Source organism: Trachypithecus francoisi, unplaced genomic scaffold (assembly GCF_009764315.1).
Source record: "Trachypithecus francoisi isolate TF-2019V2 unplaced genomic scaffold, Tfra_2.0 Lachesis_group4, whole genome shotgun sequence".
Classification (NCBI taxonomy): domain Eukaryota; kingdom Metazoa; phylum Chordata; class Mammalia; order Primates; family Cercopithecidae; genus Trachypithecus; species Trachypithecus francoisi.
In genome coordinates, this window is record NW_022681469.1 from 110440359 (window position 1) to 110467541 (window position 27183).

Below are 27183 nucleotides of genomic sequence, written 5' to 3' on the forward strand. Positions count from 1 at the left end.
AGGCACCGCTGCAAGAGGGAGGCCCCGGGAGCAGCTTCAGGGGAAGCCAACACCTCTACAGGGCTGCCCTGTGCCAGGCCGCTGTCTGCCACCCAATCTACAGTCAGGACCTGGACACACTTAACCTCAAGCCGAACCCAAGGCCACCATCTCAGCAGCGCCTCCCAGGACGGCCCCGAAACTCCCCTGGGTCCAGGTGCACGTTACCTGCTTGATACACAAAAAGCCAGACGCAGCTCTGCCCTAAATGGGGGCACCGGGAGGGGCTGGAGTTCACCCACAGCCAGTCTGTGACCACCACGTCCCAACCTAGAGGAGGTGACAGGAGATAGGGACGACGACCCCAGGAGGGGCCTGGGCAACTCTCTGACCCCAGTAATACCCGCACTGGACACGGGTCACGCAGAATGCCCCACGCAGGTGCAAGGCCGAGGCCAAGGCTGTGTCCGCCTCCCCCACAGGCCTCGGGTGGTCGGCAGCCCCGGGACAGCTGGGAAAGGCTTGTCCGAGCCGCACCGGCTCACCCCTGGGGGTCCCATTGCTCGCTAAAAGAGGCAACTGGCTTTGGCCCTGGAGCTGCATCTGGGTCACGGGAAGCCAGTCAGACAGGACACGGGGCCTCTTCACACCAGCAGGATACTGCGTGGGATGGGGCCATTCAGAGTGGGCCCCCCCCTCCTGCCTTTAATTCTTCACTGCTCACGCTTTGCTGCCCGGAGACAGGCCCTGGCGGGCCATGTGTTGTCAGAGGCCGGAAGGAGGGCTGAAGTGTCAGCCCACAAGCCTTTCTGCAACTGCTTCTGTTCCTATATCTTGGCTGGGAGGAATTCCTGGGCCTGGGGACAGCTGTTTGCAGACAGTTTCTTTGGGAGACGTAGACGCACACACACTCACACACACGCATACATGTTTCTGTTCTTTGCAAAAGGAAAGACAAGCAGGCTGTAACAGAGAAGGGCTGCAGGCCCTGAGATCCACCACGGAGCCTCGTCCCCCGACGCTGAGCCCCGGCACGGACTGCAGGGCTGGGACATGAAGGGAAATGGATGCCATGGGCAGGAACCTCGCCCCCGACGCTGTAAACCCAGCCTGGCAAGTGCGAGACACATCTGCATGGCTAAGCCCCATCACCAGGCGGCGACGGCCAGAAACTCCCCAGCTGGAAAGAGCAGGGAGGGCAGGAGTCTCCGGAGAAAAGGCTCCCGGGCCAGCATCAAGGACCAGGGCTCCCAGCCGGCCTTTCCTCAGAGAGATGTCACCCCACAGGCTGAGAATCTACAGTCAGGACCTGGACTCACGCCCGGGCCCGCCACCGGCTCACTGTGTTAAAACTTCCTGGGCCTCAGTTTCCTCCTCTGTGAATGGGACTTAAAAATAAAACCACGACTCCACCTGAATGCCCCTAAAGGTCAATGACAAAGGGGTGCTGGCGAGCTCTGTCCCCTGCCCACAGCCACCCGGCTACCCACAGCTCCTCGACTGCCCACCACCACCCAATTATCCAGTCCCCAAACTGCTCAGAGCCACCCAACTGCCCGCAGCCCCCCAACCGCCACGGCCCCCAACCATCCACATTCACCCGGCTACCCACAGCCACTCAACCGCTCACAGCCATCCAACGACCCACAGTCACCCAGCCGCCGACAGCCCCCAAAGGCTCACAGCCACCTAACTACCCAGTCACTCATGCTCTTCCTACTCATCTCCATCCTCTCCACACCACTGTGGGCCCTGGTCCCCCCACCCAGCCCATCCTCTCCACACCACCACGGGCCCTGCTCCCCTCCCAGCCCATCCTCTCCACACCACCACGGGCCCTGCTCCCCTCCCAGCCCATCCTCTCCACACCACCACGGGCCCTGGTCCCCCCTCCCAGCTGGAGCCTCTGAACTACACGGCACGGTGCTCACTCGCTCACTCCACCTCTTTTGCACATTTCTCCTTTCACTCGGCACAGGGCTCCCACTGTTAACAACGTCCTGTCCTCCTGGGCCACGCTGGGAGGCTGGACACATGGACACATGTAGCTGCCTGTCTGCCCCGGGGCCTAGGAGGGCAGAGTGACGAGGAGTGTTTGGGCAGCACCTGTGGCCGGGGCCTCCCCACCTCCAGAGGTCAGACCCCCTGCAGGCATTGAGTCTGAGTCATGTCTGTGTTCCCAGGGCTTGGCGGGAGGCCAGGCCCAGGCACTCCGTGTTTGTGGGATGACGAAATGAATATTTCTACCTGGAGGTGGTCACAGCCAGCGTCATGGGCAGCCGCCGCACACCTGGAAGGTTCTTTCCGGGACGCAAGATGGAATTTGCAGCCAACAGCTTGCTTGGTGTGTCCAGTGGACTCAAACCCATGCTCAGTCCCCCGCTTCTCCAAGCCGGAAAGTCGGTGCCTGGTCTCCTAGGCCAGGTCAAAAGGGTTCAGCCCTGCAAGCATCTGAGACCTCTTCTTCCAACGCCCTTGTTGACGGACGGGTACGCCGAGTCCCAGGAGGGGAGGGCGCTTGGCCAGGTCAGACAGCAACAGTGGCGATGGCAGGCCCATCGCTCTGTGGCGACACGGCATTTCCTAAAGCCGCACCTGTCCCGCGGACTGTGCCAGGTCCAGGTGTCACCTCCTACATCCCTCTTTACCCAACATACCTGTCTTCAACATTCAAACATCATTACACCAAAAGCACCAGCAACAACAAAAGTAGCTACATGGGACATCCTAAAATTAAGCTTGTCCTTCAAAGGATACCGCGTATGTGGTAAGGGTCTTGTATTCAGAACATATAAAGATGTCTTTTTCTTTTCTTTTCTTTTCTTTTTTTTTTTGAGACTGCATTTCACTCTTGTTGCCCAGGCTGGAGTGCAGTGGCGCGATCTTGGCTCACGGCAACCTCCGCCTCCCCAGTTCAAGCGATTCTCCTGCCTCAGCCTCCTGAGTAGCTGGGACTACAGGCGTGCACCACCACGCCCGGCTAATTTTGTATTTTTAGTAGAGACAGGTTTTCACCGTGTGGGTCAGGCTGGTCTCAAACTCCCGACCTCAGATGATCCACCTGCCTCGGCCTCCCAAAGTGCTGGGATTACAGGCGTGAGCCACCATGCCTGGCCCAGATGTCTTAAAACTTAATAACAAAAAGACAACCTAACTGAACAAAATGGCAAAAGCTTTGAATAGACATTTCTTTAAAGAAGACACATAAATGGCCCGTGCCCACATGGAAAGATGCTCCAGAGTTAGTCACTGCGAAGTGCGAGTCAAAACCACCACGAAACACCTCTCCACCCCCACCAGGACGGGTCATCCAAAAGACAGACAACAGCACACACTGACGAGGAGGTGGAGAAACTGGAACCCAGGAACGAGCTCCCTGCAGGGTTACAAGACAGTGCAGCCGCTATGGAAAACAGACAGCCAGTTCCTCAAACCGCTAAACGCAGTTATCACGTGAGCCGGCAGCTGCTCCCAGGAATATATCCAAAAGAGCGGAAAACACCTGCCCTCGTGGAAACTCACACACAGTTGTCCAAAGCAACATTATCTTCGAGTGTCAAAAAGCAGAAACAACCCAAATGCCCGTCAACAGAGGAACAAATGAACAGCCACACTGTGGAATATTACTCAGCCGTGAAAAACAGCAAGGCACCTACCCATGCGGCAGCACCGATGGGCGACGGAACCACGTGTCACTCACAAAGGACTGCACAGCCACCGACCCAGGAGCCTTGGAAACGTGTCACTCACAAAATACTACACAGTGCACGACTCCAGAGCCCCCCATGTCAGTCACAAGGGAACACACACTGCAGTATTCCAGAGCCTTGGAAACGTGTCACTCACAAAGGAATACGCAATGCGTGATTCCATTTGTATGAAAATCCATAATAAATAACTTACTAATATCAAGCAGCAGAAAGGAGGCTAGTGATTGACAGGGACTGGAGGGGGACAAGGGGGCTGAGGAGCGATGACAGAAGGGTGAAGGATTTCTTTGTGGAGTCACGGAAAACGGGCTAAAATCGACTGTGGGGATGAATATGCACAATTCTGAGCTCAAAGCCACTGGGCTGCAGACTTTAAGAACTGCCTGGCATGTGAATTGTATCTCAGCAAAGCTGACTTTAAACAAAGAACTTAAATATCTTCATGTAACCCTAAAGCAAACGCACCCAGGAACTCTTGGGCTAATGTGCCGGCCGCGTGTGCTTTCCAGCGTCTATCAGAAACGGAGACCCTGAAACTTCCACTGGTTACCCCACCCCACGTGCACTGTGCAGCACCCCAGGCCTGGCCCCGCCCTCACCGCCGGCCCCTGGTCTACACCCTCTCACCTTATGTCTAGCAGCCCAGAGGAGCAACACTGTGCCCATCTAACTAATTCAGATGTACTGAGAACTCACCAAGCCATGATAAGCGCATAGAGCCAAGTCCTTTATTAAAGAAAACTATTTTTTTTTTTTGAGACGGAGTCTCATTCTGTCCCCCAGGCTGGAGTGCAGTGGCGTGATCTTGGCTCACTGCAACCTCCACCTCCCAGGTTCAAGCGATTCTCCTGCTTCAGCCTCCTGAGTAGCTGGAATTACAGGCACAAACCACCACACCTGGCTAATTTTTATATTTTTAGTAGAGACAGGGTTTCACCATGTTGGCCAGGCTGGCCTGGAACTCCTGGACTCAAGTGATCCACCCGCCTCGGCCTCCCAAAGTGCTGGGATGACAGCTGCGAGCCGCTGTGCCCGGCCTTTAAAGAGACCTATTAATCATGGATCTTAATTCATTAATGCTGTGGTCAGTGCATCCCCCAGGCCCTGGGCACAGCCCCCATAGGCCATCAGGGGCGCCACTGGCTACCGGACCTTGATCAAGGACAGACCCAGGCCCTGGTCGGCAAAGGAGGTCGGGCACCAGGCAACGCCCTGACCTGACCTGGGGGTGGCGGTGAGAGGACCGAGCCGGGAGGTTTGTGAAAGGTTCACACACGCCCGCCCGCCCGCGGTGTGGGGTCCCTGCCTCCGCCCACCACGTGCCCAGTGGGAAGACCGAGTCCCAGACCAGCCTCTGGACGCCACAGCCTTGGACACATCCTTTCCCTTTCTGGGCCTCAGTTTCCCCAACTGCAGCAGGCTTCCCAGGCCTGTTTCCTGGCTATGCTCTAACCCGGCCCCCACCTCCCCACTCAGCCCACGCGTCACATTGGCCTCCCCAGGTGACAGCACAGCCCTGCCCAGCCCATCTGTCAGTGGCCTTGGCCTTCAGGCAAGCTGGGATGGCAGGGCCCCGACAAACGGGCTGGGGGCCGAGAGTCCTGGGGAGGCGGCTCTGGAGCCTGGCACCACCTCTGCCCGCTGCAGGACCACGGGAGGTCTCCTGACCTCTACAGTCAGCCCACATGTGGCCACAATGGGGATGTGGGTGCCCACCATGGTGGGGGGCTGGGGAGGTTTAGGGAGGCCTGGGGAGGAAGAGGTGGGGGAGGTGAGATGGAAGGTTCGGGGCAGCCGGGAGGTTGGAAGAGGCTGGGGCAGGTCTGGGGAAGGCTCCGGGAGGTTGCAGGGACGGTGGTAGGAGGCAGGGAGATGTCCAAGGGGAGGTTCAGGGGGGCTGGGGGAGGCTGGGGAAGGCTGGGGGAGGTTGGGGGAGGCTGGGGGAGGTTGGGGGAGGCTGGGGGAGGCTGGGGAGGTGGGGGAGGTTGGGGGAGGTTGGGGGAGGCTGGGGGAGGTTGGGGGAGGCTGGGGGAGGTTGGGGGAGGTTGGGGGAGGCTGGGGGAGGTTGGGGGAGGCTGGGGGAGGTTGGGGGAGGTTGGGGGAGGCTGGGGGGAGGCGGGGGAGGCTGGGGGAGGCTGGGGAGGTGGGGGAGGTGGGGGAGGTTGGGGGAGGTTGGGGGAGGCTGGGGGAGGTTGGGGGAGGCTGGGGGAGGTTGGGGGAGGTTGGGGGAGGCTGGGGGAGGTTGGGGGAGGCTGGGGAGGTGGGGGAGGTTGGGGGAGGCTGGGGGAGGCTGGGGGAGGTTGGGGGAGGCTGGGGGAGGTTGGGGGAGGCTGGGGGAGGTTGGGGGAGGTTGGGGGAGGCTGGGGGAGGTTGGGGGAGGCTGGGGGAGGCTGGGGGAGGTTGGGGGAGGCTGGGGGAGGCTGGGGGAGGCTGGGGGAGGTTGGGGGAGGCTGGGGGAGGTTGGGGGAGGCTGGGGGAGGCTGGGGGAGGTTGGGGGAGGCTGGGGGAGGTTGGGGGAGGCTGGGGGAGGTTGGGGGAGGCTGGGGGAGGCTGGGAGGAGGCATGGGAAAGTCCGAGGGGAGGATGGGGGAGGTTGGAGGAGGCTGGGGGAGGTTGGGAGTGGCTGGGGGGAGCCTGGGAGGAGGCCCCAGGGAGGCTGACGGGGGAGGAGGAAGGGAGAAGGCTGGGGAGGTGGAGGGTAGGTCAGTCACCCTGGGCTTAAGGGGACACTGGATCCTGGTTTCTACTTTCCTTCTCCAAACCCGAGTTCCCTCAGTTATGGGAATGGCCGTAAACGCCACGTCCTACAACCCACAGGTCCACGTGAGGGTGGACGAACATAAAGGCTTCTGTATATAAGCCCCAAGCACAGGCCGGGCCCACAGCTGCCGAGTGTCCGAGACGCTGGTTACTGCGGGGCCTGGCGCAGAGCAGCGGCCCCGCAAATGTCACTGTTTTGCTGCCAGCCACAGCTGGACTTTCCACCTCCTCAGAGATGAGAAATGGGGCCTCAGGGATTCACACAGACCATGAAATAGGGGCCGGACAAGACAGCGCCCAGGAACACTCTTCTCTGTGGCCGGAGCACAGCACCCCGAGGTCCCATAGCTCGGGGTGACGGGGCCACCCCTCCAGGGGACACTTCTGAATGAACCTGGAAACATCTGCTAGGCTGGAAAACGCACCCATGGGTGGGAGTCATGCCTGCGGCTCGAGCCAGCTCAAGGAAGATGAAGACGCCAGACGCCGCCATTCGGCGGCTATTCCGCTCCCGTTACCGCCAGGGGAGGGTCCACTCAGCACCAGCTGCCCAGGCTCAGTTGTCTCCTGCCCACCCCCCGCTCCACACCACAGCACCCTGAAAGGAGGGGTCTTCAAACAGCTCCTTCGCGTAACCCAGGAGACCCTCAGGTCTCTGGGAGATGCCGTCTCTCCCAGCTGAGCCTCCTCAACGGGGTCAGAGGCCACGAGAGGCCCAAGGAGGCTGTTTCACATCCACGCACAGAAACGGCGAAGGAAGCGCCTGTGATCTCAGGCCCCACGCAGGGCTGGCCATGAGACCCGTGGGGGCAGCAGGTCAGTTCCCACGTGTTCATCCCACCCCTGGCAGCAGCCCTTAGCTTCAGGCCCTGAGCTCTGACGGCCTCTGTGTAATTTTGGTGAACGGCTGCTCCTCGGCCCTGGGTGAGCGGGGATGCCCTTGGCCCCGGGCTCGGGCACAGGACTGTGACTCACCCACCAGCTCCAGGCGGCCCCGGGTCTGAGGCCAGACTTGTGGGTCCTGGGGGAAGCCCGGAGCTGGGCCACCTCCCTCTGTCAAGTCCAGAACCTCTGTCCAGAGAAATGAGGGGCCCAGAAACCAAGCCCAACAGCCAACATCTGCCTCCAGCCACAACTTGCAAGCAGGCAGCTATATTTTGTTTGACCTGCAAAGTGTATTATGAGCTTCTGAATTAGTTACTACCAAGATGAAACAATAAAAAGAAATCCATATTTCTAGCTTATCTGGAAAGTTAGAAATCAGGCCAGATGGCCAAGGTCTCGTGAGCCGACAGGCCGCTGACCCCTTCCTGCGGGACGCACACCCCTCGGCCTGCCACAGGCCCCGCCCAGCTCAGCAGCCTCCCTGGCATGACCTGCCTGTCCCTCAGGGCATTTGTGCCTGAAACACAGCAAATCTCTCTTGCCAGTGCATAAATGGCCTTGTTTGGGACTAACAGAAGATCGCAGGACAACCTTGGCCCACCGGAGGTAGCAAGCCCAAGACCCACACCGTAGCCACTTCGCTGAACCTGCTGGGGTGGCCAGAGGTCCAAACACCCCTCACCACGAGCTGTCACATGCCAAGGAGCGCTGTGGTCCTGGTTTTGGTGACACGGTTTCTATTTTATCCAGAATAGGGCGAACTGTTCACTGGACCACATCCAGCCCATTTTGTTGCATAAATGAAGACTTATTAGAACTCGGCCTCCCCCATCGCCACGGACTGCGTCTGGCTGCTCTGGGGCTAGGAACACCCGCTGAATACTGGGGAGAGACCGTGCACCTGCAAAGCCTGAAATAGCTGCGTCCAGCCCTTTGTAGGAAAGGTGTGCGGGCTGCGGAGGCGTGCTGGGAAGGTGCGGACGTCACCCTGTTCAGAGAGGCATTCTTTGGTGTTCACATTCCAGGTTACTTGTTTAAAATACAAATGCTTATTCTCACAGGGTAAGAATAACCAGCAGTAGGTTTTCAGTCCTATAAAAAGGGATGAGGTGGGGAGGCCGTGGGAGAGCAGAGAAAATGAGGCCACCTCTGTTGCTCGTTTGCCACGATGTGGAGAGTGGAGAGTGGTCACCCACAGTCTCCCCAAAACACCCTGGGAGAAGACACGGCCCCCCCCAGCAGGAGCCCGGCCCACAGGCCTCGGCACTTACTTCATGGGCTTGAACAGCGCTTGCCCGTAATTCTGGAAGGTCATGATGAGCTTCAGCTGCGTGCCCCCCGACTTCATGGCTGCAGGAAGGAGGGAGAGAAACAGGGTCACTCTCTGGCCTCATGTCCCTTCTCCTGGGCGGATGAGGGCTCTTGGCTGCAGTCCACACACACAGGCCAGCCAGGTCCTCTGGGCATGGTCCAGGCGTCCCATTCTGCCTGGGAAGTTTGAGTTTCTGCAGTGAAGCTCTCACCTGGCTGATGGATTCCCTGCCTGATATTCGGGGTTAAGCACTGGGGCAGATCTCTCCATGCTGACCACAGACACAGGGCCTGACCCCAGAAGGGACGGCCGGGTGTGCTTACCTGGACACACACGTACACACACACGTACACACCCCCCCACACAGCCATGTACATACCCCCACACACCACACACACCACACACACGTACACACCCACAGACACAGGGCCTGACCCCAGAAGGGACGGCCGGGTGTGCTTACCTGGACACACACATACACACACACGTACACACCCCCGCACACAGCCATGTACATACCCCCACACACCACACACACGTACACACCCACAGACACAGGGCCTGACCCCAGAAGGGACAGCCGGGTGTGCTTACCTGCCTGTAACGCCTCACACACCCGCTCACATCAACACACACCTACACACACCTGCACACCAAGCACCGACATACTTTCACACACCCACAGACACCCCACACACACCCCTACATACACCTGCACAACCACACACAGCCACTCACACCCCCGCAGACACCCACACACACCCTGCATCCCCCGCACCTGCCTAAGAACAGGGAGTGGCGCCTCCCGCCTGTGTTTCTGGGGAGCTACAAGGAACCCCAGCAGGATAACTTTGGGGAGACCTGGGGTTGAAAGCACCTGTCTCACTGGAGGCAGCTCCTGCAGCTCTGCAAGGACTCGGTGGGGGTGTGGAAGCCTCTGGAAGCCTCCTCCAGCTTTGGCCACCTCATCAGTCCAGGAGGCTCAAGAACTCCCAATAAGACCCTCCTTCAACCACTTTGGGATTTTCTTTTTGCTGCTGGAGAAGGAAGGAGGCTGCTGGGGGCTTTCCACAGCAGGGAAGGAGCTGGCCTCGGCCTGGGGCGTCCCGGGAGCTAAGTTGGCCACAGCGAGGGCCTCCAGGCTGCCCAAGACGGGGGTCATCACACAGTGTGGACTGGTCAGGTTCTGGCCACACAGGGGATTGTCCAGTGTGAGGGGCCTCACGGGGCCACACCAGGCACTGGCCACACGCTCACATCACGGGCATGAACGAGAGCCGGGCGTCCCTGCTGGGACAGATGTAAACGGAACGTGGTGGGGTGGCATGTGAGCACTCACGTGCAAAGGTGAAGAGGGAAGTGGGACGGGGCCCTGGGCGTAGTTCAGGATCAGCCTCCCTGGGGAGCTAACATTTGAGCTGCCTTCGGAGTGAGGGGCAGGGCTGGTCCTGGCCCCACAGGGGACGGCACAACCCCGGAGAGGCAGAGCAAGCGCAGTCCCGAAGGAGGTAGTAAGCACGTGTGCAGGGCTGAGGGGCCCACGACTGACACATCACAGCGGACAGGAGGGTGCAAAGGTGGGATGGGGGCCAGTGAGCCAGCAGGTCTCAGGAAGTCCCAGGGGAAGGTAAGGGCGGCCAGCGCGGGGCAGCAGGGCTGAGGGGCTCGTGCAGATGCTGACCCTGGCTGCTGTTGCTGCCCCGGAACCAATGGTGGACGCTGGAGGTGGGGGAGGCTGGGGCTGTGGCAGCTGCAGGAGAAGGTGGCAGTTTGGTTGAAGATAAAGATGGAAAAATGGAAAAATCCAAGAAATATCTGAGGATCTGAAAGGTATTTGGCGGAGTGACATGGGATATGGAGCAGGGGGCTGACCAGAGAAGGAATGGCGTGGACGGAAGACTGAACCCAGCCAGCCCGGGACGACGGAGACACTCCAGGGACCTCACGGTTCCTCCACGTGGCTGGAGGGCACATGCGTGTGCTGAGGGTGTGGAACTCGGGGAGGGCCTAGCCCTGCAGGGGATGGTGGGATGGAGGAGCCGCCTGCAGATAGGTTTGTAGCTTTGATAGAAGAAAGCTCAAGACACTCCCTTCAGACAGGAAGAACTGCCCCAGAGGAACCGAGGTCTCAGGTGGTGGCTGGCTGGGAGGGAGGGTCAGCGTGAGGACAGTAGGCTTCGGGGAGGGCCTGGGGTGCCGTGGATGCTTCCCGAGGACACTGAGTCCTCCAGGAAGGCCAGGAGCATGGCAGGGAGCGCAGACTAGAAAGCAGAGTCCCCCACCATCCACGGGACGTCACTTTGGGCACAAGGGAGGAGCTGGCACCCACCCCAGGCAGGAGGGAGACAGAGCCCGAGGCCGGCACAGGCACAGAAACAGTCAATGGCCTCCAATGCGCCCTCAGGGCAGTGCTCGGCTTCTTGCGGCCAGGCGTCTCCCAGGGGTCTGCACTTCCCTCTCCTCAGTTTTCCCTCCTGTTAAATGGGGCCCAGTGCCCGAGTGTGGCAGCTCACGCCTGAAATCCCAGCACTTTGGGAGGCCAAGGCAGGAGGCTTGCTTGAGGCTGAGAGTTTGAGACCAGCCTGGGCAATATAGCAAGACCCCATCTCTACCAAAAACTTTAAAAATTAACTGGCGTGGTGGTGTGTGTCTGTCCCAGCTACGCGGGAGGCTGACGTGGGGGTATGTGTCTGTCCCAGCTACGCGGGAGGCTGACGTGGGAAGATTGAGGCTAGGGGCTCAAGATCAGCCTGGGCAACAGAGACCCTGTTTCTACAAAACAATGGGGCTCAGGACACGGACACCTGTCCCACCTCCTTTCCAGGGTCCTGGTGAGTTGGCTGGTGCCTCATGTGACCTGCCAGAACCTCGGCTGCTCCTGTAGAATGGGGATGACATGCCTCATCCAGGACCACCCTTAGGACTACGTGGGGACAGTGCCGTGAGTGGTCAAAAGAGCAGCCGCACGAGGACTCACCATGGTGAGGGCCACACAAGTGCCACGTCCCCTCCCCGAGAACTGAGAATAGCAAGAGCATGCACGGAGACTCACCACAGTGAAGGCCACACGAGTGCCACGGCCCCTCCCTGAGCACTGACAACAGTGGCAGTGTGGGGACTCACCACAGCCAGGGCCACACAGGTGCCATGATCCCCCCCCCCCACAGCACAGAGAACAGCAACAGTGTGGGTGCTCACCACGGCAAAGGCCACGAGTGCCACGTGCCCTTCCTGAGCACTGACAACAGTGGCAGTGTGGGGACTCACCACAGCCAGGGCCACACAGGTGCCATGTTCCCCCCCACCACAGCACAGAGAACAGCAATGGCGTGGGTGCTCACCACGGCAAAGGCCACGAGAGCCACATGCCCTTCCCGAGCACTGACAACAGTGGCAGTGTGGGGACTCAACATGGCCAGGGCCACACAGGTGCCACATCCTCTCCCTGAGCACGGAGAACAGCAACGGTGTAGGCGCTCACCATGGCAAAGGCCATGAGTGCCACATCCCTTCCCTGAGCACGAAGAACAGTGACAGTGTGGGTGCTCACCACGACAAAGGCCACGAGATGCCACGTCCCTTCCCTGAGCATTGAGAACAGTGGCAGTGTGGGGACTCACCATAGCAAAGGCCACATGAGTGCCACGGCCCCTCCCTGAGCACCAAAAACAGCGATGACATGGGCACTCTCCATGGCAAAGGTTGTGCCAGTGCCATATCTCTTCCCCAAGTGTGAGAACAGCAGCAGTGGGGGCTCGCCACAGCAATGGCCACTCAGGTGCCATGTGCCATCCCCATTTCTGATGCTCTTGCTGCCCCTGAGCTCACAGCTCACACCCCAGCCTGGCCAGGCCACGTGCTCCTTCCTTCCAGGCAGCGTCTGCTCCAGCCACTGCCCTGTCAGGAACCACGATTGACAGGCCATGGTCAAGACTGGGGCTGGGGTCAGCGCCCTGGACCACTGTGCAGTCTGGTCTGTCAATGAAACTGTCCGAGGCTGTGCCCTCCTCAGGTTAAGGAAGCAGCAACAAATCTCATTTCTCTCCAAAACACTGCACAGAACCTGAATGCCAGCCTCAGGCAGGCCAGCAGCTCGAGGCTCTGCAGACGGGCTCCATCCCGGCTTCTCACTGGGCACCAGGACAGGCTCCATCCAGCTTCTCACCCAGCACCATAGACGGGCTCCATCCCGGCTTCTCACCCAGCACCATAGACGGGCTCCATCCAGCTTCTCACCCAGCACCATAGACGGGCTCCATCCAGCTTCTCACCCGACACCGTAGACGGGCTCCATCCAGCTTCTCACCCAGCATCGTAGATGGGCTCCATCTGGCTTCTCACCCGGCACCAGGACGGGCTCCATCCCGGCTTCTCACCCAGCACCATAGACGGGCTCCATCCAGCTTCTCACCCGACACCGTAGACAGGCTCCATCCAGCTTCTCACCCAGCATCGTAGACGGGCTCCATCCGGCTTCTCACCCAGCACCGTAGACGGGCTCCATCTGGCTTCTCACCCAGCACCGTAGACGGGCTCCATCCAGCTTCTCACCGGGCACCAGGACGGGCTCCATCCCAGCTTCTCACCGGGCACCAGGACGGGCTCCATCCGGCTTCTCACCGGGCACCAGGACGGGCTCCATCCCGGCTTCTCACCAGGCACCAGGACGGGCTCCATCCCGGCTTCTCACCGGGCACCGTAGACGGGCTCCATCCGGCTTCTCACCGGGCACTAGGACGGGCTCCATCCCGGCTTCTCACCGGGCACCAGGACGGGCTCTATCCGGCTTCTCACCGGGCACCAGGACGGGCTCCATCCGGCTTCTCACCGGGCACCAGGACGGGCTCCATCCCGGCTTCTCACCAGGCACCAGGATGGGCTCTATCCGGCTTCTCACCGGGCACCAGGACGGGCTCCATCCCAGCTTCTCACCCGACACCAGGACGGGCTCCATTCCGGCTTCTTACTGGGCACGGGGGTTTTCAATAACAGCAAACAGCGTATGATTTTACCAATAATCAGGGCAGCCCATTAAAAACTTAGACTCCATAACCATTTTCTTCTGAATACAGTGCATGGATTTTTAAAACTGGGATGCCTGGATGGGCACATGAAGCTTGGTAGTTTTCTCCCAAAAGTAAAACTGTGGTTGACTTTAGTTTTCCATTTTTTTCCTTAACGGTGTTTCTAATTTCCACAATGAATAGGGAGTACATTTTTTAGTAAGAAAAAAAGAAGTGATGATTAAAAAATTATTGGCTGGATTAAGCTCCATTGGATGTTCCCATTTCCATTTAGTAACTGGGGTCACAGGATTTAAGGGTTCCTTCCTGTACCAGGTGTATCTGCTCCTTCCAGGGCTCGTGACCTTGCTTTTTAAAATAACAACATATTGGCCGGGCGCGGTGGTTCACGCCTGTAACCCCAGCACTCTGGGAGGCCGAGGCCTACAGATCACGAGGTCAGGAGATCGAGACCATCCCGGCTAACATGGTGAAACCCCGTCTCTACTAAAAATACAAAAAAAAACTAGCTGGGCGTGGTGGCAGGCGCCTGTAGTCCCAGCGACTTGGGAGGCTGAGGCAGGAGAATGGCGTGAACTCGGGAGGCGGAGCTTGCAGTGAGCCGAGATCGCATCACTCACTCCAGCCTGGGTGACAGAGCGAGACTCCGTCTCAGGAACAAACAAGCAAACAAACAGAAACCATATTATCCGAATCTGGCCGGTTCAGTCCTTCTTCTGGGAGCAGGTCCGGTCTCCCCGGCCCTTGTGCTCAGCTGTGAGGCCAGCTCCTCCCCACGGAGCAAATAAACGATTAGAAATTAAAGGGCATGAAGATCTCACAGCGACTGAGGACTCCGCTTCCCGTGGACCATGGGCCGTGCCGCCCACCTGAGCCCACCATTCAGTCTACCAAGTGGGTCTTCTGCTGGCAGACGTTTGGAATCCTGCTCTAAAATCAGATATGATCTCCCTGCAAAGACCAGCACACGAGCCGCCCGGCGTCTCAGGCCTTCGGCACTCATCGCGATGGCTGGGAGGTGCAGACGTCCACCCTCCTGTCACTGAACTGGTCATCCTGCCCTCCCACCCAGGAAGGGGCCAGCAGGTGGCAGAGCCAGGACACAGGGCAGGCCTCGACAAAAAGGTGCCATTTTGGGTTTTCTTAAAGACAGACCAAAGTTCACGACGCTTGGAAATCTCGCCTCATTAGTGGGAGAAGCCCAGGCGCATGGGCACAGGCCCCGGGGACGGGACTGACGGAGACGCCTTCCCTGATGCAGCCTCCTGTGCCCCCGGTGGACAGGGGTCGGTCAGAGCCTGCCCAGCCCCAGCCTGGGGAAGGGCCCACTGAGAGCTGATCCCTCTGATGCCCATGAAGCTGGCTGAGATGGGGGCGTCCTGGCACAGACCCCAAAGTCACCCCACACCGTGGACAAGTCTCAGAGACTCAGCTGTTAAGCCCTCTCCCACCTACCACCTTCCCTCCATCTCCCTCTGTAGCCACCCCCCCCCCCAAATACAGGCCGTCATCAAACCAACTGCACAACTGGACCCCGGAAAGGCCTCCAAGCCCCAATTCCCAGGGCAATAAAAACATGAAAATCTGGTCAGTTCAGTCCTTCTTCTGGAAGCAGGTCCCGTCTGCCCTGCTCCAATGGCCACCCGTCCTCTCTATGCACATGGGAAGATGTCCACAGGGCCCATTCCTCTAATTCCCACTCAGCAGCCACCTGTCCTCTCTATGCACACGGGAAGATGTCCACAGGGCCCCCCCACTCAGTTCTCCCAATTCCCACCCAGTTCTCCCAATTCCCACCCAGTGGCCACCTGTCCTCTCTACGCGCATGGGAAGATTTCCACCAGCTCCCCCACTCCCCAGTACAATCCCACCCAGTGGCCACCTGTCCTCTCTATGCACACGGAAGATGTCCACAGGGCCCCCCCACTCAGTTCTCCCAATTCCCACCCAGTTCTCCCAATTCCCACCCAGTGGCCACCTGTCCTCTCTACGCGCATGGGAAGATTTCCACCAGCTCCCCCACTCCCCAGTACAATCCCACCCAGTGGCCACCTGTCCTCTCTATGCACACGGGAAGATGTCCACAGGGCCCCCCCCACCCAGTTCTCCCAATTCCCACTCAGCAGCCACCTGTCCTCTCTGTGCACACGGGAAGATTTCCACCGGCCCCCCCATTCCCCAGTACAATCTCACCCAGCAGCCACCCATCCTCTCTGTGCACACAGGAAGATGTCCGCTGCCTTTCGAATCGTTTCTTCCCATCTGGAACACTCTCCTCTTCCGACCCACCTGCCCTGAGCACCTCCCACCACTGAACTCACCACCTTTAGACCAAAGGTGACAGTCTGCTTCTTCCCCGGCCTCCCTGAAGAATCCTGTCACCCAGATATCCGTCAGTGTACATGATTCATTCATATTGATTAATCATATTAACCTACATCACTAGGTAACATGGCTAGTTAATGTGGATTAACATCCACTAGTTACACAAGTTAACAACCACTAACAGAGTGCCCTATGCTTTCATTATTTCAACTTGCTGTCAGCACTAAGAGCTCAGGGCCACACAGACCCTCGGACACCACTGGGTTTTGCCCACAGCCTCTCCCCAGGTGATGGCACAGGACAGAGGCGATGTCAGTATGCAGTCGCCTCCTCAGAAGGACTCCAGGAGATTCTGGCATCTACTATGAAATAAGAAATATATAGAAAGATGGCTGCTGTCACAGAAATACTAATGGACTTCCGTGCCTGGCCCCAGTCAGTGTGGCCCTGGGCAAGCCACGTAACCCCAGACGGCTCCAGCAACCCACTGGGAAGTTCTGTGAGGAAGCAGCTCTGACGAGAGAGAGGGAGAGACAGCCCCGAAGGAAAGAGGTGTGTGGCCTGGGGCTGGGGGTCCCAACACCCCGCCCGGTGCTCACGGGAATGGAGACTGGGTACAACCACCACTCAGCCTTGGTTTCGTGTGGGAGCAGGAACCCTTTCTAACAAGAACCCCAACCTGACTAAATTAACCAGTTCCACCTCCTACAGGCCTGTGGACCACACAGACACATCCAGGTGTGAGATGCTGCCGTCAGTGTGGGCCACCATGCTGCCGCCCTTGGCCCTGGTCATCTCGTCTGTGAAGAGGGCCAGCGTCGTCCTTGGGGGTCACAGCCAGGTGGTTCCCCCTGCTGTTCACAGCCACCGTCTGGCCTCAAGGGTCAGAGTGAAGCAGTTATTCCTGAAGACGAACGGGTTCAGCTGTGTGTGCTGGAAGTAGGGCCTCACCCAAGGAGGGCTCAGATGTGAAGAATGTGACACCAGGGGGGCTCAGGTCACCCTGTTCTTCCCACCCCACACATCTCCAAGCCAGAGAGGTCTGCTGGGTGTCCCAGACCCTAGGTGCCCACACACAGCCTCATATACCCACTCACTGTGGGCACCGAAGGACCCGGTTCTGAGGAAAAGGAGGAAAAGGACATAGTTGGCCAGCAGTGAGCACTCTGGGGCTGGCATCAAGGAGGCTAGAACTGTGAGCCCCTACTGCAAGGTAAGGGGCTGGAAGAGCTGAGAGTCCGCACCTGCTCCGGGCCTGGGTCTGCCAGTCCTCGACTCTCCTGGAGGCTTCAAGTGACAGGCAAGGCCACGCCAGCCCTGCCCAAAGTCCCGTCCATCACACACCACCCTCGGGACACTTTCGCCAGAACTGTCTCCAGCCCAGACTGTTATTTATTTCACGATTTTCTTCAAGGCCCCTTTTATTTTGAAAGATCTGTTTTTTAAAAGAAAACTGCAGCCTTGCCCCAGTGGGGACCACGTCTGCAATTAGAAGGAAAGTCGGCAGGAGCGCATCGGGGCACACCCCTGCAGTTAGGGGGCTGCTGTCTCTGCTGGGCATGCGGAGGCCGGTGCCTGGGTGACCCCAGGTCTCAGCAGCATGAGCTTCGCTCCTTGCCTTCCATCAGACGGCTGGGAAGGGAGTTGAGTGCGGACCGAGCTATGTGCCGCCTCCTCCAGGCTCCACCCGAAATCGTCCTTTCCAGGCGGTCACTGTCCTTCTTTCAGGATGACCCACGGTCCCCAGCCCTGGGGGCCATGGGCCTCCAGCTAATCGGGCATCTTCCCATTTCTCTCTCTAGGTCAGCTGAGCCAGGCTCTGGGACTGTGACCTGCAGGGGCAGTTGCTACCTGGGGTGGGCAGGAGTGGGGGATGGTGACCTTTCTGGAGCTGGTGCTGCCTTCCAAGGAGTTCTGCTCCCAACGGACAGATAGGGTGGCCGTGCCCTCCCGGGTACCTGCAGGCAGCTCCCTCTCGTGGGCTGACCCAGCAGCGGAAGGCCCTTTGTTCCTCGAAGCTCACCGGCCGGTTAGTCCTGGCTTCTAGCTAGACTCATTCTTTCCCTTGTGGCAGATCCATTCGTGTCAAGGACTTTCGTCCTATGGGGTCATTTTTCCTTGTGCAGGCATGTTCTCCCAACCACAGGCTTTGACCCAATCTGGATGGAACAATTCTGTATTTCAGTCCAGAAACTGCCCAAATCCTCACACGCCAGAGGGATGACTTTTTAAAAAAGTAATTCCAAGTACAGAGTCGTTAATTATGTCATTTATTATTTGCATCTATAATTGTGCATGATGGCAGTTTAATTATCACCAGCGCCAGCCGAAGGCACTGCATACCTGATTTCAAGCTGAATAGAGATAGATAATATCCCAAGATTCTATTTTTTTTTTTTTTTTTTTTTTTGAGACGGAGTCTTGCTCTGTGCCCCAGGCTGGAGTGCGGTGGCACGATCTCGGCTCACTGCAAGCTCCGCCCCACCGGGTTCACGCCATTCTCCTGCCTCAGTCTCCTGAGTAGCTGGGACTACAGGTGCCCGCCACTACACCTGGCTAGTTTTTTGTGTCTTTTATAGAGACAGGGTTTCACGGTGTTAGCCAGGATGGTCTCGATCTCCTGACCTCGTGATCCGCCTGCCTCGGCCTCCCAAAGTGCTGGGATTACAGGCTTGAGCCACTGCGCCCAGCCCCAAGATTCTTTAAAGGTGGCAGTGGCCCGTTACCAGGCAGCCAGGAGCCTGGCTATAAATAAACCTCTGCTGGCCCTAACCAGCCGTCCTGCAGGCCACGTGGAGCTCCATGAATTGGATTGGGTGGTTCTGAGCAGGGGGGATTTAATGCAGCCATTCTGAGGGACTCCCAGGCCTCGTTCTCCATTACAGCAATATTTCTGGGCTCATGTTTAATAGTAAGATGAATGACTTGAGATTAAAGCGAGCACCCAGGGGCCAGACAGCTGAGGGGACAGAACTCGGAGCCTGGAGCACGCAGGTGCTAATCTTGGACAAACCTGCTTTTAGAGCCTGAGTTTCCCTCATTGTGCAGCGGCGGTTGGAAGGCAGGGCTGGCCTTTGAAGGCTACCCCTGTTCTTGGCTGCAGGACCTGTCTAGGGGCACCAGGCTCTACACCTGCCTGATTGGCTTGGCGATGCCAAGGGCCCAGCCAGAGGCTGCTTTCTCAAGCAGCTGGGTCTTCACCCAGAACCTCCAACTGGGAGTTCATACTCAGAAGGGCCCTCAGAACAGCCGTGGCTGAGTCAGGTCAGCCAGGCAGCAGCAAGCAGGGTCAGCAAGCAGGTCAGGCCCCTTCTAGGACAGAGCACATCCTCCAGGGACACTTGGCCTGGCCCAGGCCAGCCCCCTTGTGCCGTCCCCTGCAGACCAGGAGACCTGGGCCTGGGCATGGAGCAACTCTGGCGGCACGGTTGGTTCCCGGCTGAGGGTTCTCTGCTTCCTCAGGAAGACAGAACTCTTCACAAATGAGAACTCACCTGTGAGCATCTCCAAGCCCAAGGCAGCAGGGAGTACAGGGCCCAGCATCCAGTCCGAGACCCTCACGAGGCTCAGGCACCTGCCCAGCTCTAGCTTCCCCGGATAAGAAGGATCAGCCCGCCTTGAAATGCTGCCGCCATACAAAGACCCCACCCAGCAGGTGAGCTGCCCCCAAATACTACTGCCTCCAAATACCCACCCAGCAGGCGAGCTGCCCCCAAATACAACTGCAGTGGAGACCCCACCCAGCAGGAGAGCCACCCCCAAATACTACTGCCTCCAAATACCCACCCAGCAGGTGAGCTGCCCCAAAATGCTGCTGCCACAAATATCCACCCAGCAGGTGAGCTGCCCCGAAATGCTGCTGCCACACAGACCCCACCCCGCAGGCGAGCTGTCAGGCTCTGCTCTCACGTCTTTACTCGTATTTGCACATTTAAGCCTGAACAACCTCGTGAAGCCGGCACCACAGGTCCAGGCTCTTCTTCAACATCTTTGGGGGCAGAAGTATTTGGGGACTGTGAGTATTTCGATGATGAAAGCACACGTGGTACGTGGCTGCCGCTCGTGGCATGCCCACACGGCTCGGGGGCAGAACCCCACAATCAAACACACTCCTGTTTCTCAGAGGGACACGTGAATATTCACTGTGAGAGAGAAAAATAAAGATTTTTAACTAGCCTCGGCGTTCTGCCCCCAAATCCATTCAGCTTGAGTCAGGTTTGGCTAACGAATGGGTTTTGTTTGGCATTCAGATTTGTAAGTCAGAGGTTACGGGGTCCGGATTATAACTGTCTCTATGTTCTCAGCGAGAAGCCAGGTGCTGGAGGGGTTCATCCATTTGCCCAGTTCTGCTCTGGCTAGTGGCCGGCAGAGCCAGGATTCATGCCCAGATCTCCTGGGCCAGAGCTTGCTGTCCCGCCTGGGTGACGGGGCTGTGTCCGCTCACCTTCCTCGCAGGCCCTGCTTGGCCCTGCAGAATGATTGTGGGCACCAAGCCTGTCCTCGGATGGGCCCCCACCCAAGAAGACAGGATTAGAACCAATGTGGCCAACGTGGTCTAGGAGGCGGGTGAGCGAGATCAGCTCGGGCAGCCCTTCGGTAGGCACAGGACTTAACCAGGGCACACCCAGGCGGAGGCCACACCAGAACCCTGGGGCAGGGATTCCCTGGCAAAGGCTCCATCCACACCACCGCAATGTCAGGCAGCCTGGGCACCACTGCCCTGGGACAGCTGGACCAGACGGGGGTGGCAGTGACCCAGGGCTAGCCTGTCCAGATAGACAAAGGGCTCCTAAGGTGGGCAAAGCTGCCCCAGGTCCCAGGAGGCCCCACACTCTCCCTGAAGCTGCTCTAGGAGCTCCTGGGCACAGAACTCCCGCACCTCTGCAGTGCTGGTGTTGGAAAGCTGACTGGTCCCTGAGGGATGTGGTGAGCTGCAGTGCCTGCCAAGGGCCTGGTGGCCTTTGGAATCCACAAAACGCTCCCTCTGCCCAGACCCTGCCTGTGCACACAAGGGAGCTGTTGTGGAAGGCCACGCACGAAGTACTAGTTAATATTTTACAAGCTTGCTCACGTGCACCATCTCATCCTATCCTTGCATTGATCCTACGTGGGGAGACCCCGCTGGACGGACGCGGAAAATGAGCTGGAGAGAAGCTCACACGGACAGCGGCATGGGAGGTTCACCAAACGTGAGTGCTGCGCCTCCCGAACGCCCTGGCTGGTGTGCAATGCTCTTGCATTCCTCTCCCTGCCACGACGGACCCCACCTGGAAGGTGAGCAGCCCGACGGACCCCGTGGAAGGTCCTCAACCCCTCCCAGTGGAGCCCCCTCCTCTCCACACGCCCTGCCTGGCGTGCGTGGCTCTGAAGTGCTCATTCCTCCTCAGGACCGGGCACTGCGTGTGTGCCTCTTCTGGAGACTGTCGGGTCCACAGAGGCAGCGGATCTCCTTGAGGCTGAACTCATCCTCAACTCCCCACCACCCAGAAACAGGGCCTGACAGGCAGGAGGTGCCGGTAAAAATCTGCTGACTGGACCGACACATTGATCAATGCATCAGTATTTCCTTAATGGCCACGCTCACTTTCAGGGGCAGAAGGGACGTTCAGGCTGTGGCTGGCTGCAGGACTGCTCCCCAGCACAGCTCGAAGCCCTCAGACCCCTGCAGGGGCAGGAGAAAGGCAGAGCTTTCATGGAGGGGGGCCTCGAGGGAGGGGGAGGTGTTCAGGTTCCTCCCAGGCAGCACTGAGGGAAGAGGACCCCCAGCTTGTCCAGCTGATCTCTCTTATGAGGTGAGCTGATCACGGAGTGAGGAGAAAGCTGCAAGTTCTCTCTTCCCATGACCAGGTGAGTACCCAGCAAACAACTCGGCACCTGGCAGAGACAGCCAGGAACAGCCCTGCAGGGCTCTGGAAAACCTACCTGCCGGCCTGAAAGGGGACACCTAAGTCCTGTGTCAGCAACTGGACAGAACCCCAGGCTGCCGGGACCCTCTCAGCCCCCGGGCTGCTTCTGAGACACACACGCAGCTAATGCATGGGACGGCTGGCCTCATCACGCAGCGCAAAGAAAACCCTGCCTTCAGGCTCTCCCAGCCTCTGCACCTGCCCACTGTGTGCACCCAGGCCCACTCCCTGCAATCCCCGGGGAGCAGCCGCTCCCACCAAAGGGCCTCAGCCCTGCCCTCACTGCCTCTCCAAGCACTGGTGACAAATGGGAGCTTCACAAACAATTGCCTACGAGCTGAGAACAACGGCACCAAACCTCCACGCTCAGAAGCTGCAGTGGCACATTTTCCTGAAATCAGCAACTGGATGCCCTTTTTTGTCCAATTCAGCAGATCCCAAAGGACCTGGAGACATTGCCTTCAAACTCCTCCATCCGGGAGGCCCAGGCCTCCATCCTGAGCTCTGCCTACGTCTCCTCAGTATGAAGCCGCATAGCGCCTTGCTGAGCTCTGACGAAGGACGACTACAAAACCACAAGAAGCAGGCTCATGGCTATCTCCCCCTCCAGCCAGGGTCGCGTGCAGAGAAGCAGGAGAGTCCCATGCACACGGTCTCGGTGGAGGGGTCACCGCCGCCAAGGATGCCCCTCTAGTCCTCTATCCCAGGAGGGAAGGACGCTGTCGTCCAGTTGGCACCCCAAGGACCACCCAGGTAAGGAGGCAGAGCACAGTGGACGGGCTGTCCAGGCATTCCCCAGCTCATCGTGCAGCAGATCAGGGGCACATCCAGTGCGAGTGCACACGGGACGCGAGCCTTCTGTCCCTCCGCGCTGCCCGTGCAGATCGCTGCAGGAGGTTAAAGCTGCAGTAATGAACAACGGCCTCCCAGACCTCTCTAACGCACAGCCTGCCCCGGCAGCCCTGACGGCAGCCCCAGCCGGCACCCAGATGGCCCTCAAGTGCACCCAAGGGCACCTACCCACGCTGGTGATCCTCTGGGAGCTGAGGTCCTGCAGCAGGGCCTCGATGGCTGGGTTGTGTCTGGAGTACAGCTCGTACCGGTTGATGCCAATGTGGAACTTGAGCCAGTTGGGATAGGAGTCCGGGGCTGCCTCCCCGGTGGAGAGGAATTCTGCACCTTCAGCACCCACACGCAGCCTGCAGGGAGCAGCGAGGATGAACATCAGCATGGAAAGAACGGGCCCGTGAGCCAGATGATGGGGGAGAGGCCACCGACGCCAAGGTTTTTAACTCTGGGTTCAAGTCAGTGCAGATGCTACTGAAGGTGCCTCTGCTTAAAGAGGGCCCTGCAATGTCTGCACTTTCTTCTGTGGCTGCTCTGCTGCCAGTTAATAACACGGTGAAAGGCCTGTAATTCTTATTCACCCTCTGGAGCTGCCACAGACAGCTATAACTACAGCAAGACTAATCCCAGGACGTCAGCACTGCCCTGCCGTCCCTGCCACATCTGTCCCGGGGTCACCGAAATGGCCCCACCGTGATGTCAGCTGGGGGTGCCAGGGGCTGCTGGCTCTCCCTTGGAGTAGAGGGGAGAACATACCATTGACCACAGACTGCATGAAAATCACAGACACGCCCAGTCTGTCAGGAACCTTCCCCTGCTCTCTGCTTTTGTTCCAACAACCAGGGGCAGAATGATGCAAGAGGCTAAATTTGATTTTAATGAGAGCAGCTTGGGTGGGGAGAGAGGAAAGAGGCAGCACTCTCTCCAGCCCAGGCTCCCATGGAGGACCCGCCGCCCACGCAGCCTGTCCTCACATCTCTGGGGTCAAGGGACAGTTCTGGAGGAAGGACAGGCCCTCTGCCTGCCTGCTGGGCTGGAGGGAAATGTGGAACTTGTCCTAGCTCGAATTCACCTAAAGCTGAGGAGGTTCCTGCGGTGGACGTGGGAGGGGGGCTAGGATCCACTTCCTGGCCACTCACTGCTCTGGGTGGCCGTCTCTCCCTAGGCCGCTGCTCTGGTTCTCAAATTTCCGAGCATTTCCTTGAACCTGACCAGCAGGCAAGGCTCAGAGGCTTTCAAACAGGCAGTGTGTTTAGACAGAAGACACTGGGCCTGGTCACACTTCAGGGGAGAAGGGACTTTCAGCGAGATCTTTTGGAAGGCTGGTCTCCCGTCTGCTGCTGGGGTAACCTTCTGCAGGGAGCTACTTATTCCGGCCTTGCTGTGGTTAATGTTCCACTGCTTCGGGTTGTAGTATCTGCTTGTTTTGATCTGTGTGGTGGAGGGAAGGGCCGGAGGGTGGGGAAAGGGCTTTGCCAGGACAGTTTAAAGAGATGTTCCCTGCATGGCTTCTTGCCCTTTATCCAGCCGTCATCTCTTTGCAGCCAGCACACCCACCGCCCCTGCTGGGTGGGACCCTTTGTTGCACCTCATGGCTGCCAGCAAACCCCTCTGATAATTCTGCTCCAGCCACTGGGTTTAAAAGACTCAATAGGCACATCCTGACCTTCTCCAAGGTGCCCACCCAGAGCACCCTTGCCAAGTGTCTGAAAGCCCAGCGGCAGCCTGGCCCCTTCCCCGGGGAAAGGCCACTGTCCTTCCCTCACCAACCCATTCATTCATTGCCTGACCCCATTTCCCAAGCTGATGGCCAGGACTCGCTTCTAAAGGGCGCAGGGTCTGGCTTCCTCACCAGCAGCCACAGGGGCACGGCTACGACCACCCGGCAGCCCCTCCCAAGGAGGAGGTGATTCTGGAGACAAAGGCAGTGCCCTGAGCTGGGCCGCTGCCTCCTCCCATACCACACTCCCTGCCCGGCCTCTTCCTTGGGGAACGGCCTTTCGGGGCCCCTGAACCTCGCTGCACCGTGCCTTGGGCTCACGGCTCCCGTGGTGATGGGCACCTGCCAGCCCCCACTCACCAGTCCGGGCTTTCCACCGCTTTGGGGCTGAGCCTGCTGTCGCTGTTCACATTGAACAGGACGTCGTCCTCCGTGAGCTGCGGAACCGCCACCCGGTAAAGCGGGTGCTCGAACAGCCTGGCCAGGAGCGAGGCGTCTCCGCCGGGGCCGGGCGGCGGCTCGGACTGACGCGGGCCGGGGTCTCGCAGCAGCGGCCGGTGCGCGGGGTCGTGGGGTCTCCGGGCGCCGGGGTCCCGCCCCCGCAGGGCGCGCTCGGCCGGCTCCGCCGCGGGCGGCAGTTTCTCCAGCGAGTGGGACGAGAGGTTGGAGGAGGGGTCGGAGCTGAAGTCCTGCAGGATGCGGAGCGTGTGCTTGTTGGGCCAGCCCGCGTCGGCGGCGGCGGAGGAGGCGGCCGGGGGCTCCCCGGGGCGGCCCCGAACCTGGGCCCAGCCGGGAGCGGCCACCTCGGCGGCGGGCTGCGCGCACGAACAGCCGGGCTCCCCCGAGGGCCGCGCGCCGCGCCGCTCCAGCCGGGGCAGCAGGTCCAGGGCGATGTGCAGCGCGCAGGCCACCAGGAAGACCATGAGGATGAGCACGCGGAACCGGCGCACCAGGATCATCTTCATGGCCGCGCGGCGGGCCCGGGCCTGGAGCGCGTCCCCCTGGCGCCCCTCTAGCTGCGGCTGGGCACGAGCGCGGCGCCGCCTCGCGGGTCAAGGTCCATCGGCGCCGGGCGGCTACCAGCTCCGGGGCTGTGCCCCGGCCCGGACCGCGTGCTGGGCGCCCGCCGCCAAAGCGCTGGGTCCCCGCGCCATCTCGGGGCTGTCCCCGCTCGGCCTCTCCGGAGCGGCCGCGTCCTCAGCCGGGGAGCGCAAGGGTCCTGGTCCGCGGAGCCGGGCGCGCTGGGGGCGGCGGGGGCCGCAGCAGGGGGAGGCTCGGCGCTCGCAGCGGCCGGCGCTGGGCTCATCGGGCGCGCGGGTCCATCCCGGCCGGGGCGCGACGGGCCCGGGCGGTGGCGGCGGCCGCAGGCGACCCGATCCTCAGCGCGGTCCCCTCCAGGCGGCGGGCCGGGAAGGGGCGGCTCCTCCGGGCCGGGCTCTGCTCTCACCGTGCGCCCGGGAGCCCGGGGCTGGGAGGGCGAAGGGCGGAGGGGTGGGCGCGGGAGCGGCCGGCGGGGTCCCGGGCAGGTGCAGCGGCCGCCCCAAGCGCAGCTCCTGCCTGGCCCAGCCTCTCGGCGCCCCGCGCCCCGGGCGGGCAGATATCGAGCGCCGCGGAGCCGCCCCCCGCGTCAGCGCCCGCAGATTGGCGGAGCCGCCGCCCCGCGAGTCACGGCTGGGCCCGGGCCGGCTGCGCTCCGCTCTCCTTCCTCCTCCCCTCGGCCGCGCCCCGCGACGCCTCTGCGGCTCCGGGCCCGCTCAGGGAGGGCGCCTCCGGCCCGCGGTTTGCAGAGGGAAGCGGCGGAGGCTGGGAGGGCGCGCTCGGTTCCGGCCAGGCCAGCAGCTGCGGCGCAGTGGGGGGCTCCGGCCTGGCCGCTTCCCGGGACCCCCGCCCGCCCAGGGCCGCCGCCGCCGCCAGCTGCAGCCTCTCGGCTCCTCCCTGGAGGAGCCCGGGGCCGGGGCCCGGGCCAAGTCCCTCCCCGGAGCCGCGGGGCGTCTGCGCCGCCGGATGAGCTCCCCGCCGGGCGGCGACCCCGTGCCCCACGCCTGTCTCAGGAGGAGGAGGCGGAGGCGGCCCCGCGGGAGACCCGAGAAGCGACTGGGCCCAGACCCAGGGGACGCCAGGGCAGTGAAGCTCCCGGCACCGGCCCCACCCGGGACGCGCCCGCCTTAACCCTCCCGACGCCGGGCCCGCTGGGGGCGCAGAGAGGGGCTGGTGTGCGGGGGGCGCCTTCCTGCTTGGGGCCGACGGGGTGTGTGAGTGCAGGCATGTGCATGAGTGTGTGTGTTTGTGTGTTTGTGTACGTGTGTGTGTGCATGAGTGTGTGTTTGTGTGTGTTCGTGTGTGTGCATGAGAGTGTTTGTGTGTTTGTGTATGTGTGTGCATGAGAGTGTGTGTGTTTGTGTATGTGTGTGCATGAGTGTTTGTGTGTGTGCGCGTGTGTGTGTGTGTGCATGAGTGTGTGTGTGCACACGAGTGCATCTCATCTGTCACCCACACCCAGGGCAGCAGTGCTTGTACAACGTGGCTTCTGCAACTGGCAGCTTCTGGCCCCCCAGCCCCCAGTAGGGAATATGAGTTAATGTGGATGTCAGCCTAAGATCCTAGTCAGGGAGGTAAGTGTGTGGGAGGAGGCCACACCCCTGTCCCCCAAGCCAGCTGCTTCCCCAGTGCCCAGATTGCCTGGGCCGGCAGCCTCTGCAGCAAGCCCAGGCCCGTG

General features: G+C 60.1%; 1 protein-coding gene across 1 annotated transcript in view; it reads right to left on the minus strand.

Moving 5' to 3' along the window:
• FAM20C (FAM20C golgi associated secretory pathway kinase) overlaps positions 1 to 26705 on the minus strand; it is a 65593-nt gene extending 38888 nt beyond the window's left edge. The window contains exons 1-3 of the mRNA XM_033192425.1: positions 24828 to 26705; positions 22922 to 23100; positions 8606 to 8684 (exon numbers count right to left, since the gene is read on the minus strand). Coding sequence (XP_033048316.1) covers positions 8606 to 8684; positions 22922 to 23100; positions 24828 to 25432 — 863 coding nt within the window. The 5' untranslated portion in view covers positions 25433 to 26705. The remainder of the gene's footprint in view (positions 1 to 8605; positions 8685 to 22921; positions 23101 to 24827) is intronic.
• Between the last annotated feature and the right edge of the window lie 478 nt (positions 26706 to 27183).